This window comes from Kryptolebias marmoratus, linkage group LG6 (assembly GCF_001649575.2).
Source record: "Kryptolebias marmoratus isolate JLee-2015 linkage group LG6, ASM164957v2, whole genome shotgun sequence".
Lineage (NCBI taxonomy): Eukaryota > Metazoa > Chordata > Actinopteri > Cyprinodontiformes > Rivulidae > Kryptolebias > Kryptolebias marmoratus.
Genome location: NC_051435.1, coordinates 15,647,163 through 15,664,077, shown reverse-complemented (window position 1 = coordinate 15,664,077; position 16,915 = coordinate 15,647,163). Strand labels below are relative to the sequence as shown.

Here is a 16,915-nt window from a genome sequence, read left to right as displayed (position 1 = left end):
AAAGCCCTGACCCCTCACATCCTGAGGAGACCCTAACCCTAGCCCAGGGCCAAAAAGCCCTAACTCCTCACATCCTGAGGAGACCCTAACCCTAGCCCAGGGCCAAAAAGCCCTAACCCCTTCAATCCTGAGGAAACCCAAACCTTAGCCCAGGGCCAAAAGGCCCTAACCTATTCAACGCTGAGGAAACCCTAACGCTAGCCCAGGGCCAAAAAGCCCTGACCCCTCACATTCTGAGGAGACCCTAACCTTAGCCCAGGGCCAAAAGGCCCTAACCCATTCAACGCTGAGGAAACCCTAACCCTGAGGAAACCCTAAGCCTGAGGAAACCTTAACCCTAGCTCTGGGCCAAAAGGCCCTAACCCCTTCAACCCTGAGGAAACCCTAACCCTAGCCTAGGGCCAAAAGGCTCTAACCCCTTCAACCATGGGGAAACTCTAACCCTAGCACGGGGCCAAAAAGGCCTAACCCCTTCAACCCCGAGGAAACCCTAACCCTAGCCCTGGGCCAAAAGGCCCTAACCCCTTCAACACTGAGAAAACCCTAACCCTAGCCCAGGGCCAAAAGGCACAAACTCCTTCAACACTGAGGAAACCCTAACCCTAGCCCTGGGCCAAAAAGGCATAACCCATTCAACCCTTAGGAAACCCTAACCCTAGCCTTTGGCCAAAAAGCCCTGACCCCTCACATCCTGAGGAGACCCTAACCCTAGCCCAGGGCCAAAAGGCCCAAACTCCTTCAACCCTGAGGAAACCCTAACCCTAGCCCTGGGCCAAAAAGGCATAACCCATTCAACCCTGAGGAAACCCTAACCCTAGCCCTGGGCCAAAAGGCCCTAACCCATTCAACCCTGAGGAAACCCTAACCCTAGCCCAGGGCCAAAAGGCCCTAATTCAACCCTGAGGAAACCCTAACCCTAGCCCTGGGCCAAAAGGCCCTAACCCATTCAACCCTGAGGAAACCCTAACCCTAGCCCAGGGCCAAAAGGCCCTAATTCAACCCTGAGGAAACCCTAACCCTAGCCCTGGGCCAAAAGGCCCTAACCCATTCAACCCTGAGGAAACCCTAACCCTAGCCCAGGGCCAAAAGGCCCTAATTCAACCCTGAGGAAACCCTAACCCTAGCCCTGGGCCAAAAGGCCCTAACCCATTCAACCCTGAGGAAACCCTAACCCTAGCCCAGGGCCAAAAGGCCCTAATTCAACCCTGAGGAAACCCTAACCCTAGCCCTGGGCCAAAAGGCCCTAACCCATTCAACCCTGAGGAAACCCTAACCCTAGCCCAGGGCCAAAAGGCCCTAATTCAACCCTGAGGAAACCCTAACCCTAGCCCTGGGCCAAAAGGCCCTAACCCATTCAACCCTGAGGAAACCCTAACCCTAGCCCAGGGCCAAAAGGCCCTAATTCAACCCTGAGGAAACCCTAACCCTAGCCCTGGGCCAAAAGGCCCTAACCCATTCAACCCTGAGGAAACCCTAACCCTAGCCCAGGGCCAAAAGGCCCTAATTCAACCCTGAGGAAACCCTAACCCTAGCCCTGGGCCAAAAGGCCCTAACCCATTCAACCCTGAGGAAACCCTAACCCTAGCCCAGGGCCAAAAGGCCCTAATTCAACCCTGAGGAAACCCTAACCCTAGCCCTGGGCCAAAAGGCCCTAACCCATTCAACCCTGAGGAAACCCTAACCCTAGCCCAGGGCCAAAAGGCCCTAATTCAACCCTGAGGAAACCCTAACCCTAGCCCTGGGCCAAAAGGCCCTAACCCATTCAACCCTGAGGAAACCCTAACCCTAGCCCAGGGCCAAAAGGCCCTAATTCAACCCTGAGGAAACCCTAACCCTAGCCCTGGGCCAAAAGGCCCTAACCCATTCAACCCTGAGGAAACCCTAACCCTAGCCCAGGGCCAAAAGGCCCTAACCATTTCAACCCTGAGGAAACCCTAACCCCTTAAGAAAAAGGTAATCTAATGCATCACACGACAAAATAACTGCCAGATACTTAAACCTTTCTTGTTGCTACTCGGTTCCTCATTGGCTAGCAGAAAGACGTCCTCGGAGCTGCTGTCACTTTGGATTTTGTCTCGCTGCAGCAGCCGGTCCACTCTCTGGATCACACACTCCAGGCTTTTATCAACATTTAGCCAAACCTTCTCCTGTATGCACACACACACACACATCATAGATGCACACATGATAGGCACAAAAACACAGCAGATAATAGTCTTTTTGTCTTACCCACTCCTCCTCGTGAAGGTCAGCCTGCGTGGACGCTCGCTTCCTTTTGGTCCCCTCGCTACCCTCCAGGGGAGCGGCGTTTCGGGAGGGCGAGGTGGCGGCACGGGAGGGGGAGGTGGGAGGGTGGCGGGACGGGGAGCGGGACGGGGAGCAAGAGGAGGGCGAGAGGGAGGAGGAGGAGGGCGACGGGGTGCTGCGCTGAGAGGTCTCCGAGCGGGCGGTGGCAAAGGTGAGGATGGCTGAGGACAGCAGCTTGGAATCACACACAGCCACCAACTGACGGGTCTGACGGGAGAAACGAGGAGAAGAAATTTATATCGGGACAAGTAAGGCTGAGAAAACATGATGTAGATCATCTTGCTTTAATTGTTTCTTGCTTTGATTTAAATTATGAAAATAATGTAGTAAAGAACGCTTTAACTGAGGTCAATGCAGGACTAAGACCAAGACATTAGTTGTACCGATTATCTTATTTGACAGCTGCCCCAGGGTTCAGTATGAAGAACACAAACGAGCATGTTTACTCAAGATCAGATCAGTTCCTACTTTTACATGGAGCATGTTGTGTGTAGGTAGTTAAGGACAGCGATTCTCAAAGTCCGAACTGGTCCAGAATCGAACCGAACATCAAATCAACCCAGTCCACAAGTTATATTGCATTGAAATTAAATTGTACACTTCTTTAAGAGTGCACGAGCCGAGCGAGGGGGGAGCAAGCCTGTGTCCGTTTGATAGTTGTGTGAGAATTGGCGCAGAAATGACCAAAGTGGAGGGAAATTAGCTGTAAAAGGTTGAATTTTTAGCAGTGAATGTACGGTGCAGGCTGCAGTAACACAAGTGCTCCAACTCTTCAAGCCACAAGCTTTCTGAGTCTGTTTTCCCTCTGCTGTGTAACAAAAAAGGGGGTTAGCCCCAAAGCAGGTTGCAGCTTCGGCCTCGACTGGTGTCATTATCAGAATGTAAAGGAGCAGAGAAAAAAGGTGTTGTGTCACATCGCTGTGGAATTTACCCACAGTGATTATTATTATCTAAATGTGCAACAGAATGGTAGACTTAAAAATGAGTTTTTACGTATGAATGGATGAAGACATATTAATTTATTTTGTCCTTGTCATATATCTGTGCGAGTGCGTTCTCATAAATAAATATTAGAAGCTCATATTGCTCATATAACATTGACAAATTAACATTTAAGTCAGTTACTCCGGCTGACAACATCGTTTGTGCTGAGGTTTAGAGAGCTTATTGAAAGCAGATTTTTGCACTAAGTTATTACGTATTTTAACTCTCGAGGCATCTGTGCCTTTTACCTTAATCATTTGATGGTACAGTGTTGTGTTGCCTTTAAGTTCAGTTTATTTAATATGTTTATTCTTGTGTGAAAACAAGAGGAATTCTGTTTTGTTGAGGCATGAAGAGTAACAAAGTAAGTCACATTAAAGTAAAACTTTCTTACAAAATTTCAGTACACATGAAATTTTACTGTTAAATCTTAGCGTAACTTAGGTGCGCTGGCAAACAATTGGAGGCAAACTGCAATTTCCTCTGACTGTAAGTTGTAAGCAAATTTAACAAAAAGGATTTGCTTATCATTAGTTCTTCTAGACCTTTATCTAGATACATTTGGACCAGTGAATATGACATCTGAGAGCCCCTGGTGTAGAAGATCCTGACCTCATCCTGAGTGTTTCTGTGTGTTTGGTGCATTCAGTCTCCCTCCTGATTACTCTGGTTTACCTTCTCTGTTAGGATGGCCAGAGTCCTCTCCAGAGCGTTGGCGGAGCGCTCCTTGGCAGCTCGGGACAGACGCTCAGTGTAGTAACACACTTGTGTCTTCAGAGTGTTGATTTGAGCGATCAGCTCCTTCGCTTTAACGACATCTTGAGGCTGGTAGGACACTCCTTTAGGACCCAATCCGGCAGAGCTTGAGCACAAAATACAGACAGAAAGTAAATATAACAAGCAGTGTAGTAAAAATGTTACAGAAACACCTCACAGTTCACTTCACCCTATTTTACCTCTCCTCCTCATAAGTGCTGATTTAGTAAAAGGGAAGGAAAATGAGAAAAAGCATTAATAACCATAAAGTTAAAACTACAATAAAGCTTGTAATGTAAAGCCTCAGTAAGCTTTATTTTTAAGCACTCACTGTTTCCTGGCTTCTTCCAGCTTGTGCAGCAGTTTTCGGAGGCCGCAGCCTTTGAAGCCTTGATGATGCGCAGCAGGAGCTCCGATGGTCACCACATCATATGTCCAATCTGACAGGACAACAAAAGCAACCGTGATCAGGGAGGACACTGAGTCAATGTTTCCAGGGAAGCAGAATACATCTGTGCACAGAAATACCGACCATAACCAGTCTCTCCTTGTACTCTCATCCTCTGGACATGCAGGTTGGTGGGAATGAATTCCAACTTCCTCTCAGCTTTCAAGGTGCTGGACTTAAATGAAGGCCCTGGGAGAATATAGGAGAGAATTTAAAACACAGCATTTCTTGAAGAAATGCAAATCACCTGCCGCCATTCATGCCAGAGTTTTAGACTAATATCATCTTGTATTGAGAAAGTTGTAGTAACTTTAGTCAAAATCTTGAAAATTCACTCTCAAAGTATGTGTTGTGAATGACTCTTACCTTCTACTACATCATATTTTACCTCAGTATCTGTAAATTTGAATGAGTTACAGCTATTTTTGTGTTGGCTAAAGTCAATTAGCTGTGGTAGCCATCTTCAATGCAAGGCCTCTAGTTTTTCCTCATAAAATGCTGATTTCACCAAGTTAATACGAAGTGAAGAGCCTGTTTGCTGTGATTTATTTGTGTTTGTGTTTCTAACCTTTGTATTCATGCAGGTCACTTATGGTCTCCTGGTATGTTAGGATGATGGTCTGATACTGAGTGATGATCTGCCTCCTGAGGTTCTCCCAACACGGCGAGAGCTCACCCAGTTCCTCCAGCTCACACACCCTGCACATCAAACACACACACACACACACACACACACACACACACACACACACACACACACACACACCATGAAACAATCCTTCCAGCTGATGCACGGATTATCTCACTGGTTGTTTTCTGCAGCCGGTGAAGTTACAGAGTAATAAAAGAAACAACGATTAGAACTTCTCACATTACAAACCTTACAATGATGAGGTGAAGTTTCTTTAACAATAACGTGATATCATATCAGAGAACATTTAGAGATAACACACTTTCAGAGAGCGAAGGTGAACTCTTGTAACAATACCCTTTTCTAACTGAACCAACGAGTACATCACAAATACCAGAACAAATAAGAATTGTGCTAATCAGCTGTTATTTGTGTAATTTCTGGAAGACTGATTTGGCCACTCGTGGAATGAGTTGGTTGTGGATTCTGAACCACAGAACTAAACAGTCCTACAGATATAATTGCTCATTCACCTCTTTGTAGGTCTTGAAATTCTAAGTGGGGGTTCTCTAGATATCAAATCAAATTAAACTTTAAAATGATTGCTAATAGGACTTCTTTTTTGCCATGATTGGTGCCAGAAATAGCCATGAACAGATAAAAAGGCATGGTGATTTTATTTGATTTTATGATGCAGCAAGGTCTTGGGTTTGATTCCTGACTTGGGCCTTTCTGTGTGAAGTTTGCATTTTCTTCCCATGCATGAGTGGATTTTCTTCCATAGTCTAAAAACATGCATGTTAGGTTAATTGTCCTCTTTAAATTAGCCCTGTGTGTGAGTGAATGGTTGTTTCCATGGAACCCTGTTAGACAGGCAACCTACCCCTGGACAGATTGCTGCTTGGGAACAAACATAAACAAACATTTTCTGAATCTTAGATAGAATAACCTCCACAGTTTGTTATTGGTAATTATTAGAATCAGGAAAAGTCTAACTTTTAAACTGCGTAACATCTGTTTACACGGTTTTAAAAAATATGCACAGCATCTCATTCTTCTGTACGCCTTAACAAACCGCGTTTAAGTGATACCTGACAGCGTCCTCCTCCAGCAGCAGCTTCACAAACTGTCGAGGGATGTGCAGAGAAAGAACGCTTTCCGCCATCTGCTCCAGGACACGCAGGTGGTTTCCATCCGTGGTGGGGAAACGATACGTCCGAGACATGACGCCTCCGAACACTGAAGCAGATAAGAATAAATAAGGACAAATAATGACACAACCAAGGATCCCCTTAAACTAAACTTATGGTCACAACAACAGCTGATGCAGAGAAACACTCGCCTGTCTTCAGCATCGGATCTTTACATAAAGACGAAGATTTGGATTTGATGCTCACAGATCCGGTCAAGCTTTCATCAACTGGGAGAACCATCTAACACACAAAAACAGAAACAAGGATATTTATTAAAAACATGCAACTTCCTTTTCCATGTAAACTGCCCAGTTTAGTGATTTGCAACCAATGACAAATAAAATCAGTCTTAACAAGTCAAAAACATTTATGGGTCTTGATTTTTCTTAGTAAATTAAACAGAAAATAAAATATAGTCGTTGCTTTGATATATTTTTTTATATTAAATTATGTGTTTTGTCCATGAACTGTCAGAAAACAGTCTTACAACCTAAAACAAAAAGTAGAAAATCAGCAAAACAGACAAGCTGAAACAAAGCTAAGATGATGCACTGATGGTCAAAACAGATGCTAACTAATTTACGTTCTAATAGTTGAAATTAAAGAGCTTTAACAAAAAGAAAAAAGGCTTTTCATTCCTCACCCTTCCATTCACAGTGTCCCCCCTCTGTAATCTTGCCACCGGCGCCCGCTGCTCGCGCTTCTCCTCGATCTGCCAGGCGATGACGGTGATGTTGCCCACGCGCTCGTTCTCCGCTGACCTGCCTCACAGCGACATCGAGTCAGAACCCCGAGCGCACATAACGTGGCAGCACGCCGAGTGATCGCGGTGTGTGTTTCTGCTCGGATACCTGAGAGTCAGGTGCAGTCTGTGGTGTTTGTCCTGCAGCAGCTCCTTCACAGAAAACATGGACGAGCCCAACATGTACATCTGTCACACAGGACACAGACGGTTAACGGAAACAAAGTGCACCGTGAAGGACTCGCTGAATGTGCTTTACGTTTGAGTAAAGTTATTTTGTCATGTTACCGTTCCCTGTGAGCGGTCCTTTACGTCGTAGACAGAGAGTTTAACCTGGGTCTGCTGGGTGATCAGAGAGTCCTGAAAGAACGCTATACTGCTCAGGAAGATGGGGTTACTGGTGCCCTGGAGCCAGACAGACGGGCGAAAAAGAGTTGGAAAAGTCTTAGGCAGAAAGTAGGAAGCACAGGGGACTCGGGTTTTCCTACCTCTATGATCTCAGTTTGAGCATGTTTGGTCCAGAAGGCCTGAGGCGGCGTGGTGCAGCTGACGGCCACAAAGCTGGTGGGTTTGCGGTCCAGAGAGGGGGGAACCAGCTCACTGCAGGCTGCAGCAGCACAGAAACACAATAGATTACAGCTGAGGGATTTAATGCTCACACAGCAACTAATCCTTGGAGATGGAAGGCCTGTTTTGTAGTATTTCTGAGATATTAGTGCAGGAAAATGACTGTTATATAACTTTTTGTCATTTTACACTGGACAGTGGATAAAACAGGTTTCTCATTAATGATGTCAGAGTTTGTTTATTTGTATGATTTTATGTTTTCCTGTTTCTTCTTAGTTTCTTGTCTTATGTTTTAATAACCTTTTCCTTGCTTTCTGTGATGTTTATTCTTACTATTTGGTATTCTTAGTTTCTTACTTTTATGGATGCTTCAGTGTAGTTTTCTATAGGTTGGGGGTTTTTTTTTCCTTTTTTTTTGCTGTTTTACTGCCAGCATGTTTTAAGCTTGTTAGATTTTCTTTGCCATCTGTGTTTTCTGTTTTGCCTGGTAGTTAGTTTTTTTTTTTTTAAATGTTTTTCCTCGGTTCCCTGTCACTGCTCTGTCAAACACCTGCCAACCATCTGTAATCATCTCAGCTGCTCCCACTTAGTAATCACCCTGCCCAGCGTTTATACTCCTGGTTTTCACTGGACCAATTGTCAGATCTTTGTAGTTTTGTTGTTTTTGCTGCCATGCCTGTGTTGTTTTTGGGGTAATTCCTTAACTTTAATAAACCATATTTATTAGTTTACTTATCTGCCATCTCAGGCCCATTTCACCACCAACCATTACAAAACATGTCATCAACATCTAAACCAACAAAAGTTTGGGTTTTGTTGCCTTTATTGTTGTTTTCATGTTGATTTCTTTATTTTTCTTGCATCTTACTACACTTTCTCTTTCATTTGTTCTGTTTGAAATAAACTGAATGTAATTTTATATGATTTAGACCTGTTTGCTGTTCTGTACCATGCCTTAAGATGAGTTTTGTTGTGATTTGGTGCTATGTAAATAAACTAAACTGAATTAAAATGGAATTATGCACACCAACACCACTAGCCAGAGTTTTTAACCATATTTTGAACATTATGTGATACTCAACCCTTAGCGTAATATAACATTTTTAGTTGTTATTTATGACCTTTTTTTGGTAAACCATGAAGCATAAAGTTGTTTCAAGTTGTTTTAGATCCTCAACCACTGAAGAGCTGTTCTTATTTAGGCATTTTAACAACAAAAAGATTGTTTTACAAGCCTAAAACGTCAGATTGTATGAGGAACCAACAACTTGTTGGATAAAATAGGAATTATATTCTCAAGACAAAACAAGTCTAACAGAGAAAAGTGTGTTTCAGTCAGCTTTGCAGGTGTGTTCTTGAAACCTACTGGAGTGAGGAAGTGGTGCTGGGGTTAAAACATGTTGGTTTGCTACAGAATGAATCATTTTATAAAGGAAAGAAGAGTGTTCGTCCATCAGCTGGAAGGTTACTGGTTTGTTAGTCCACAGTTTATGTCTTTGGGCTGGAAACTGCTTCCTGTCTGTTCTCCACAACAAAGCTGCTTTGAATAAAAGATGTAAATGTGAATCTGAGGAGGCAGAGTATGCTTTTTAATCACCTGCTTGTCTGTATGGCTCAGTTTTTGTTTAACTACAAATACGCAACAACATGTTTATTAAATTCATCAACTTACCCACACTAAACTCCAGCACCGGCTCATCTGGATCCTGACTGTTTCCTGTGGTACAGACAAAAAAAGAAGAAAAATAGAGATCTCATTTCTGCAATAACATCATCCTGCAGGAAGCAAACCGGTTTCCATGGCGCCGGTTACTGTCGTTACCTGAAAGAGCGAGCCCCATCATCTCAGCAGAGAGATCAAAGGTGTTGGCCCGGTACACCGACCACGGCCGGTGGCGGGGGCTGCGCTCCTTCCCGGACATGGTGGGCTCACGTCTGGGCTGAGGGTGGGTTTCTTCAGCGGAAAGAGCAGACTGATGTCGAGCAGACTCGTCTGACACGTTGTCTTTTCAGAGATGTCTGCTCTTGTTGTTGTCTTATAAGTCGAGTTGAGGTTTCAGACACTTGTCAGCGAGAGAAACCTGGAAGAAAGAGAAGAAGAAAAAAGAGATAAAAATAGACTTTCAACTGACTTGTCCTTTTGTTTGGGTGACAGCTGAGGTGAAAGTATATCCCCTATAATTCATATTTTTGGTTGCAACAGTACATAAAACCTCCAACATAACATTAACTGTGGTTCTAACATAGTAAGAATATCCAGGATGCTTCATTCGGAGTTGAACAAAATTATCTCTTGAATTGGTAATGTGGTAATATATGCGGCGAGAGAAATCTCAGAGTGCAAAAGTGAGACTTCACACAGCTGCAGGGGCTGAAACTGAACACGCTGCGGCAGAACCTGAAAGAACCCGCAGCTGCTTCATGCAAACGTCTGTACGTTAAAAAACTGAGTTCTGCTTTTAGAAACAGAAACTACAAGAAGGCAGCAAAGACAAACAGATACTAAAGTTAATTTCTTCTTCTGATCACAGAAGAGAGTCAAAGGATTTGAGACACAATCAGGACATTTTAGTCAAACATGAGTTGTTGAGTAAATTTCTCTGTGGAGTTTGTTCTGGGGGACATTGTCTCTGTGTGTTAGCCTGACAACCTGTACAATAGGTGTCCTATCTTCAGCCTTCTGCTGCACTAAACAAGATAAAAAGGAGGAAACTGTTAATTGTATTGTCTTTTCCCCATTATCTTTATTCTTTAGTTTCAGAACCATTTAGTGGTGGTAAAGCCCTTTTTTGTCCCAGGAATGACCAGAAAACACAAATAAGAGACATCTAAACCACTCATCAATTTCTGTTGAACTTGATGTTGAGCAGATTCAAGAATATAAAAACTGTAGACTCAGGATGACAGAAACCACTGACATTTACAATGCCGGCTACATCACATTTTTCATTATATCAAAGCCTTTTTTTTATTCAAGCCACAAATAATTCTCCTAAATACCAAAATTCTAACTCAAAGTGGTTATTATCTTAAATATCCCTCCACAAACAACAATGAACGCCTGCGGTGTAAGTCTAAGTGACAACTGGAGCTGATGATGCAAAAACTGCAGCACATAAGGCTGCTCACTGGGTGCAGGAAACTAAACCTGTGCCAAGTGTGCCATTAACAGCAGATTTGGCTGCTGGGAAATATTTACAATCTCTCTCGTCTGTCCTGCTGAGCTTTCTATTTGGCTTCATCGTACGAACACTAATACGAAGAGACAAAACCATAAAAAGCACCGTTAGGCCCCAATCTCTTCATGTCACGGTTTGATATTGACAAGTAGGACATGCCAGAAATGTGATAACATAAGCGTCAGTAAACATGCAGTTAGTGTCAGAGGTTTAGATCCACTCATCGTGGGCAGAGATGTCAAATTAATTTCAGGCTTTTAATGATTTATTTGAATCAGTGTTTTACAGTGTAGAAGGATTAAATTATAGTGATTTTTTAATCAATAATTAGATGCACAAGTTTGGATTTGTTATGGATTTTCTTTCATCCACACAAATTACATTCTGGCTCAAATACACACACACACACACACTAATACACACACATTAGTCTGATTTATGCAGACATCAGAAACTTGGGGTATAATTCTGGCTGGTTGTTTGGCCACTCTTCTTGGCAGCATTGATAGAGTTGTTTTAAATTGGTTGGTTTTCTGGCACAGATTTGTCTTTTTAAGCGTAGTATTTCAGTAGAGTTAAGGTCAGCACTTTGAGAAAACCATCCCAGAAGTTTAATGTTGTCCTCCTTCATCCAATCAGAAACCTGCTCTGATGTTTGTTTGGGATCATTGTCCTGTTAGAACACCCAATTGTGTCAAAGTTTCATCCATCCAGCTGCTGATCTGAGGCAAAGTTGAAATATTCGGAGGTGGACCTCTTTCTTTATCATTCCATCCAGTTGTGCGATTCACCAGCACTGCAACATGATGTTACCATCACCATGCTTGACAGTTGTTACAGTGTTGTTGGAGTTAAAATGCCTCACTTTGACCCCATCAAACACGCTTGTTGTCATTGTGGCCAAACAGCTCAATCTTTGTCTCATCTGACAGTAAGACGTTTTTCCAGAGGACATTTGGCTTGTCCATGTGGCCAGCTGCAAACTCTCTCAGTCCATGTTGATGTAAAACTGTCTCCACTGTGGACGGGGACACTGATGTCCCAGCAGGCTTGAGCCTTGGTGGTTCCTGGCCTGTTCCTGCCCATCGTGACCAATGTCCTCTCCTTCTTAGATCTTCGCTGAGCTTTTTGGACTTTCTCTTTGCATTGATTTGAGAGCTGGCAAACAAATCATTTTAAGCTAGCAAAGAAAAACTACCAGCTGCAGTCACTCATGGTCACTAACTAGAACTTGATAAGACTCTCTAGAACTTTCAGCACCACTTATTAAAAGATTTAGGTAAGTGAATGAACCTATTTGATCCTGTGTGGATTAGAAAAAAATCCACAATAAAAATTTAAACTTGATTTTAAAAGTCATGTAAGTTGTATTTTGTATCATGATTCCACCACAGAGAAGGAACAGTTCAATTAAATCATTTAATAGGACATTTGTGTCTATGATGAGTGTACGTAAACCTCTGATTGCAACTGCATTTGCCACGCGTCCCCTGCTCTTGGTTTTCTTGAACTTTGAAGTTTTCAAAGAGGAAACAAAATACGTTTAAATAGAACACATATCAGGAAGCGATACAGTATTTTATTGGCAGAGAAAACAAAATAGACCAGATCAAATCCCAAGTACAGACATGAGACGTTAAAGCAGAACAGATGAGCTGATTTGATTCCTGTAGAAAACACAAAAAGTGAATGAGGCAAAAACAAAAAACAGGAAAATAATGCAAATCAAGAGAAATGTTAGAAAAAATAAAAAAGATATGAGAATGAGTTAACTCCATCTGCCAGGAGAGATAAAAAGTTTACAGCCTGTCAGACTCTGCTATTGTCCTCTTTTTTGGTATCTGTGTGTATTTCCAGCTATTTTTGCTCGCTGTGATTCATATTTTCTTTCCCCTCTCCATCCTGATACACACACAAAGCTGGATTTGCCACCATTTTATTCAGTTTTTTCTTTTTTTTTCATGCTGTCAATGTATTCATCCGTAAGGGCCTCCGCAATGAAGGTCTATTTATACTCTCGAGTGTGTGCTGACGTCACGCCGCACGTGCACATGAAAAACGCCGTCTCCCATTGACACACAAACGCCACTCTTCACACCATCTCACGCACAATCCAGCGAGCGCGATGCTCTCCTCCAGTTTAATTCCTGCTTCAGCTCCTTTTGTGAGAGACTGGAACAGATGATAATTACAGCATGGGTGCTCTGCCTCATTAAGGCTGCCGTGTCAGTGGGAGACGTCTTTAGCACGCTGTAATCTCTGCCGCCTAGTGCTCGGAGGGAGGCCGTATAAGAAACCAAGAGTGGATCTAATGTAAAGCCACGGGGAGGAACCATCATCATTACATCTGTCTCGCAAGTCCTCTCCAGCATACGTCCACCACATGGGAGGAGGCGAAACCAACAACAGAAAGTGCTGAAACAGTTCCTCCATTTGGTGATTGACTTATGACACTTCTAAGCACTAAACCAAATGTAAATCTTTAGTTTTACGCCGTTTTAAAACGAGTATTATAATCTGACTGCAATCAGATGATGATGCTGTTTTATTAGAGTTAAATATCAATCACCACACAATCATTAGTAGAAACTCTGCTCTTGAGTGAGGCTGTATCTAATGAGCATTTACAGCACAAATGGATTTACTCCGCTGGTATGAAAGTGTCATAAAATCAGTAAAAGATTAACCCTATAATGACTTCACTATTAGTTAAAGCCTGAGGCAATCTAAAAATAATACTCAAATTTAAAAAGCTAGAAGGTTTTTGGTTGTTTTAACTAAAATAAAATTTAAAAAACAACAATAATAAACCCATAATGAGGCAGTGATCCAGTGCTTCTTGTTGATTAACTATATAGACTAATCTTCTCAGTTCATAGCTGACTGATGTTTGAGAAATTAATCCTTTAATCTCTACAATTAGAGCTTACTGTTATCTATTCCCTCTGAAGTCCTTTCGTAAAAATGGTAAATAAAATTGCATTTAAAGCTGAAACCAAAGGATTCTTTTTCAACGTATTTTATTTTATTAAATTTGTCTTAAAACAATAATTTAACATTTTCACCTTTTGTTTTTTTAAGTTTGTATATCTTATTGATAAATTTGAACTATAACTAATACATACCTAGTTGTAGATTATTCATGAGTATGTTATCTTTTTATGGCTTTTATTGAAACTCTCAGAAAGTAATCCTGAGGTTCGTAGATCTGAACAACTGATTAACTTTTGGAGTCAACCTGATTCAAGATGGCCGCAGAGCTGATCAACTTCAGCAAACACGAAAATGTCTGTATCTCAGTCAGTTTTACAGATATTTCGCTTAAATTTGGTGTGGTGGTAGCTGAGAGTCATGTCCATCACACACTCTGAGCACCAACATTTTTGTGTCAGGATCTGGGTGTTTTTGATTTATCTGCTGTGTTTGTTTCTGTGTTTCATGCTAATACATATTATTGTATTGTCTTGCTCCTTGTGTTCCCCGCGCCACCATTCACCCGCCCTCAGCTCAGTAGTTTTTCGGTCTTCCTGCCACGCTCACCTCGCCTGCTCCTCATCACCTCCTCGCTGCAGCTCATCTCCCACTCACCCACAGTTTCTTTAAAGTCTGTCTCTTTTCACTGACTCCCCGCTGGTTCATTGTCCTCGGATGTTTGCTCCTTCTGCAGTCAAGTCTGTAGCCTCGTGTTCCTTGTCTGTTGCCACGTCAGCCTGTTCTTTTAAAATAAAAATGATTTCCGTTCAGTCTGCTTTGTCTCCCGCTGCATCCTGGTTCCAACAATCCACAAACGTGACACTTTGTTTAAAACTTTGATATGCAGGCGAATGATTTGCATTCCTTCAGAGAATTTCTTTTTCATCTATAGACAGTCAGGAAGTTGTCATAAATGTACCACAACTTCCTGAAACATAATATTTTTAAAAATGGGGAAAAAATATTAATTTTATACTCTTATAAAAAGGACAATAACTATCCTTGCTGGCAAAAAAACTTAAAACAGCAAATATATTACAAGCATTCAATTTATATTTTTGAAACCACCTGACCACCCTACGTTCAGATTGACTGGAAAACCACAGTTTAAGCCAATACATTATGACCATCTGCATGGCTTCTATCCTGTAGATGACTTTTTTAAACTAAAACATGAACAAATTATCAGTGGGACTTTATTTTTTTGTGAGCCTTAGGAGTTATCTGATATAACCTGGCAGGAAAACAATAAAAACACCGGAGATGACAGAGGTTTGGGTGGTCATTAGTCATCAGAGGTGGTCTGCAGACTAAAATGACCCAGTTTGTTTGGCTGCAGCTCCCAGCTGTCTCCCTGCAGATGCTGTCAGCAGCAGCTGCACTGCAGCTCCCTCAAACCTCCTTTACATCTTTTTTTTAATTTTTTTAAATCTCTCCCAAATGGCTCCTCTGCTCCGTCATCAAGCCAATCTTCTCCTTTTTCGAGCTTGCAACGAACTCTCTGTCCTGTGCCGCCCTGCGCGCTCCTCCTGTTCCTAATCGTATCGATTTGTTTGGACTCGGCCCTGTGCTGACCTGTGCAGGACGCTGCCTCCTGAGTTTGGTATAGACTGTGCAGAAGCAGCTCTCATTAGGACCAAGCCACAAATTGACAAAAATATGTAAAGGACCTTACTCCCAAGTGGTTTCCACAAACACACACAGAGGCAAACAGGAGTGGTGCGTAAGAACAGCTACACTTCTGAGAACAGAACCTGACAGAAAGCTCTAACGATGATAATGAACACTGATAATTGTTGCATGTTTGCTGTCTTTAAAGCCTTCCATCAGAAACATATAAAGGGACACAGAAATGCAAATGAATGTGACAACAGCTCAGCTCTATAACTCTCTTTTTTTTAAAGTGACTCAAGAGATCAGATTTAATCCTTAAGAGGAGCATCAGGGAGGCCTGCACTGATGATGCTTCATGAAGCAGCCTATCCGGGGAGTAAATGACAGGAAACAGCAGCAGTATTTTTTATACTAAAACATCAACACTCTGCTTAGATTGAGCAGCAAATCAGTGTGTTTAACAGGCTGACCTGTGTCTTTAAATGGCAGCATTAGCCAGTGACTCTGCCTATAACTGGGTCTATATTTATTCCCGGACAATAACAAATATTGCGTCATGGTGGTCCCTGCTGATCCACCGAGGCTGACGAACAGATTAAAGAAGCCAGGAATTAAAAACACAAACACACACATTGGATTTCTTGCTTGTCTCTGGTTGTAAACACGTCCTGATGCGAGCTGCTTTGTGACAGCAGCATCTCTTCCCTGGGAACAAACAACCCTCGACGACAAAATAATAATTTCCTAAAAAACACCATTTAAAATCACCTGAAACGAGCGACACGCTGAAATGAAGGAATGAATCTGCCCCACCGTTTAAAGAGCGAAGGTTTCCCGTCATTGTGAGGCGCACATCGCGGTCGAAGCGACGATCCCTGCAGTCAGACTCGCCCCTGACTCACATCCAGACGGATTAAAGCCTCCGACGATTCTCCCTCCGGCCGCCGGGGGGCGCTGCCGGCCTCAGCTGCTGCTGGCTGTGCAGCGACCGAAACACATGAAAAGTTAGAAATATGCCTCATAAAATCACCCAGAAGCCCAGGAGACGGGTTTAGTTTAAATGAGCAGGTGAATAAATATGTTATTTCATTTAAAGGTGAGAACGAAAGGAGTTAATCCAATCAAAATGTCTGAAATATGGACTAAAGTTACCTAAAGGTTTACTTTACAGACTTCAGATCAGCAGTTTTAATGTGGAGCTCTTCTCTTCCTTCAATAATTACTGACTCACAATGTTTACAAAACAAAATCAAACTGAGAATATAATTAAATTAGCATGTAGATGTGGGCCTATAAATAATAAAATAAAAACCTTCTACATTTCCCCCTTTAAATTGTTTAACTTTCCCTCCTCGTGATAAATTAATTTTTTAGGACATTTGTTGAACATTCACCCCCACCTATTGTAACTGAAAAGTTTATTTTGTTTTAAAAGTATTTAGTGTGCTTTCCTTACATTTTTATGACAATAATAAAGCCATTCTTGAATAAAAGATGTGGTTACCACTAGTTTTGTCAGTA

The 16,915-nt window shown here is 42.4% G+C and overlaps 1 protein-coding gene across 4 annotated transcripts in view; it reads right to left on the bottom strand.

Annotated features, from left to right (window-relative positions):
• The window catches only part of inpp4aa (inositol polyphosphate-4-phosphatase type I Aa), a 22,975-nt gene extending 6,614 nt beyond the window's left edge, over positions 1-16,361 (bottom strand). The window contains exons 1-16 of one of the 4 annotated variants that reach the window (XM_017410366.3): positions 16,208-16,361; positions 9,451-9,709; positions 9,301-9,345; positions 7,550-7,668; positions 7,350-7,466; positions 7,171-7,250; positions 6,963-7,080; positions 6,469-6,559; positions 6,218-6,365; positions 5,064-5,194; positions 4,580-4,684; positions 4,379-4,487; positions 4,248-4,265; positions 3,967-4,153; positions 2,230-2,514; positions 2,000-2,147 (exon numbers count right to left, since the gene is read on the bottom strand). In XM_017410366.3, the coding sequence (XP_017265855.1) occupies positions 2,000-2,147; positions 2,230-2,514; positions 3,967-4,153; positions 4,248-4,265; positions 4,379-4,487; positions 4,580-4,684; positions 5,064-5,194; positions 6,218-6,365; positions 6,469-6,559; positions 6,963-7,080; positions 7,171-7,250; positions 7,350-7,466; positions 7,550-7,668; positions 9,301-9,345; positions 9,451-9,550 (1,801 nt within the window). In that variant the 5' untranslated portion in view covers positions 9,551-9,709; positions 16,208-16,361. Of the gene's footprint in view, positions 1-1,999; positions 2,148-2,229; positions 2,515-3,966; positions 4,154-4,247; positions 4,266-4,378; positions 4,488-4,579; positions 4,685-5,063; positions 5,195-6,217; positions 6,366-6,468; positions 6,560-6,962; positions 7,081-7,170; positions 7,251-7,349; positions 7,467-7,549; positions 7,669-9,300; positions 9,346-9,450; positions 9,710-14,395; positions 14,520-16,162 lie in introns of those variants that run through there. The other 3 variants (XM_017410367.3, XM_037976129.1, XM_017410369.3) reach the window with 3 other exon arrangements.
• Positions 16,362-16,915: the final 554 nt, after the last annotated feature.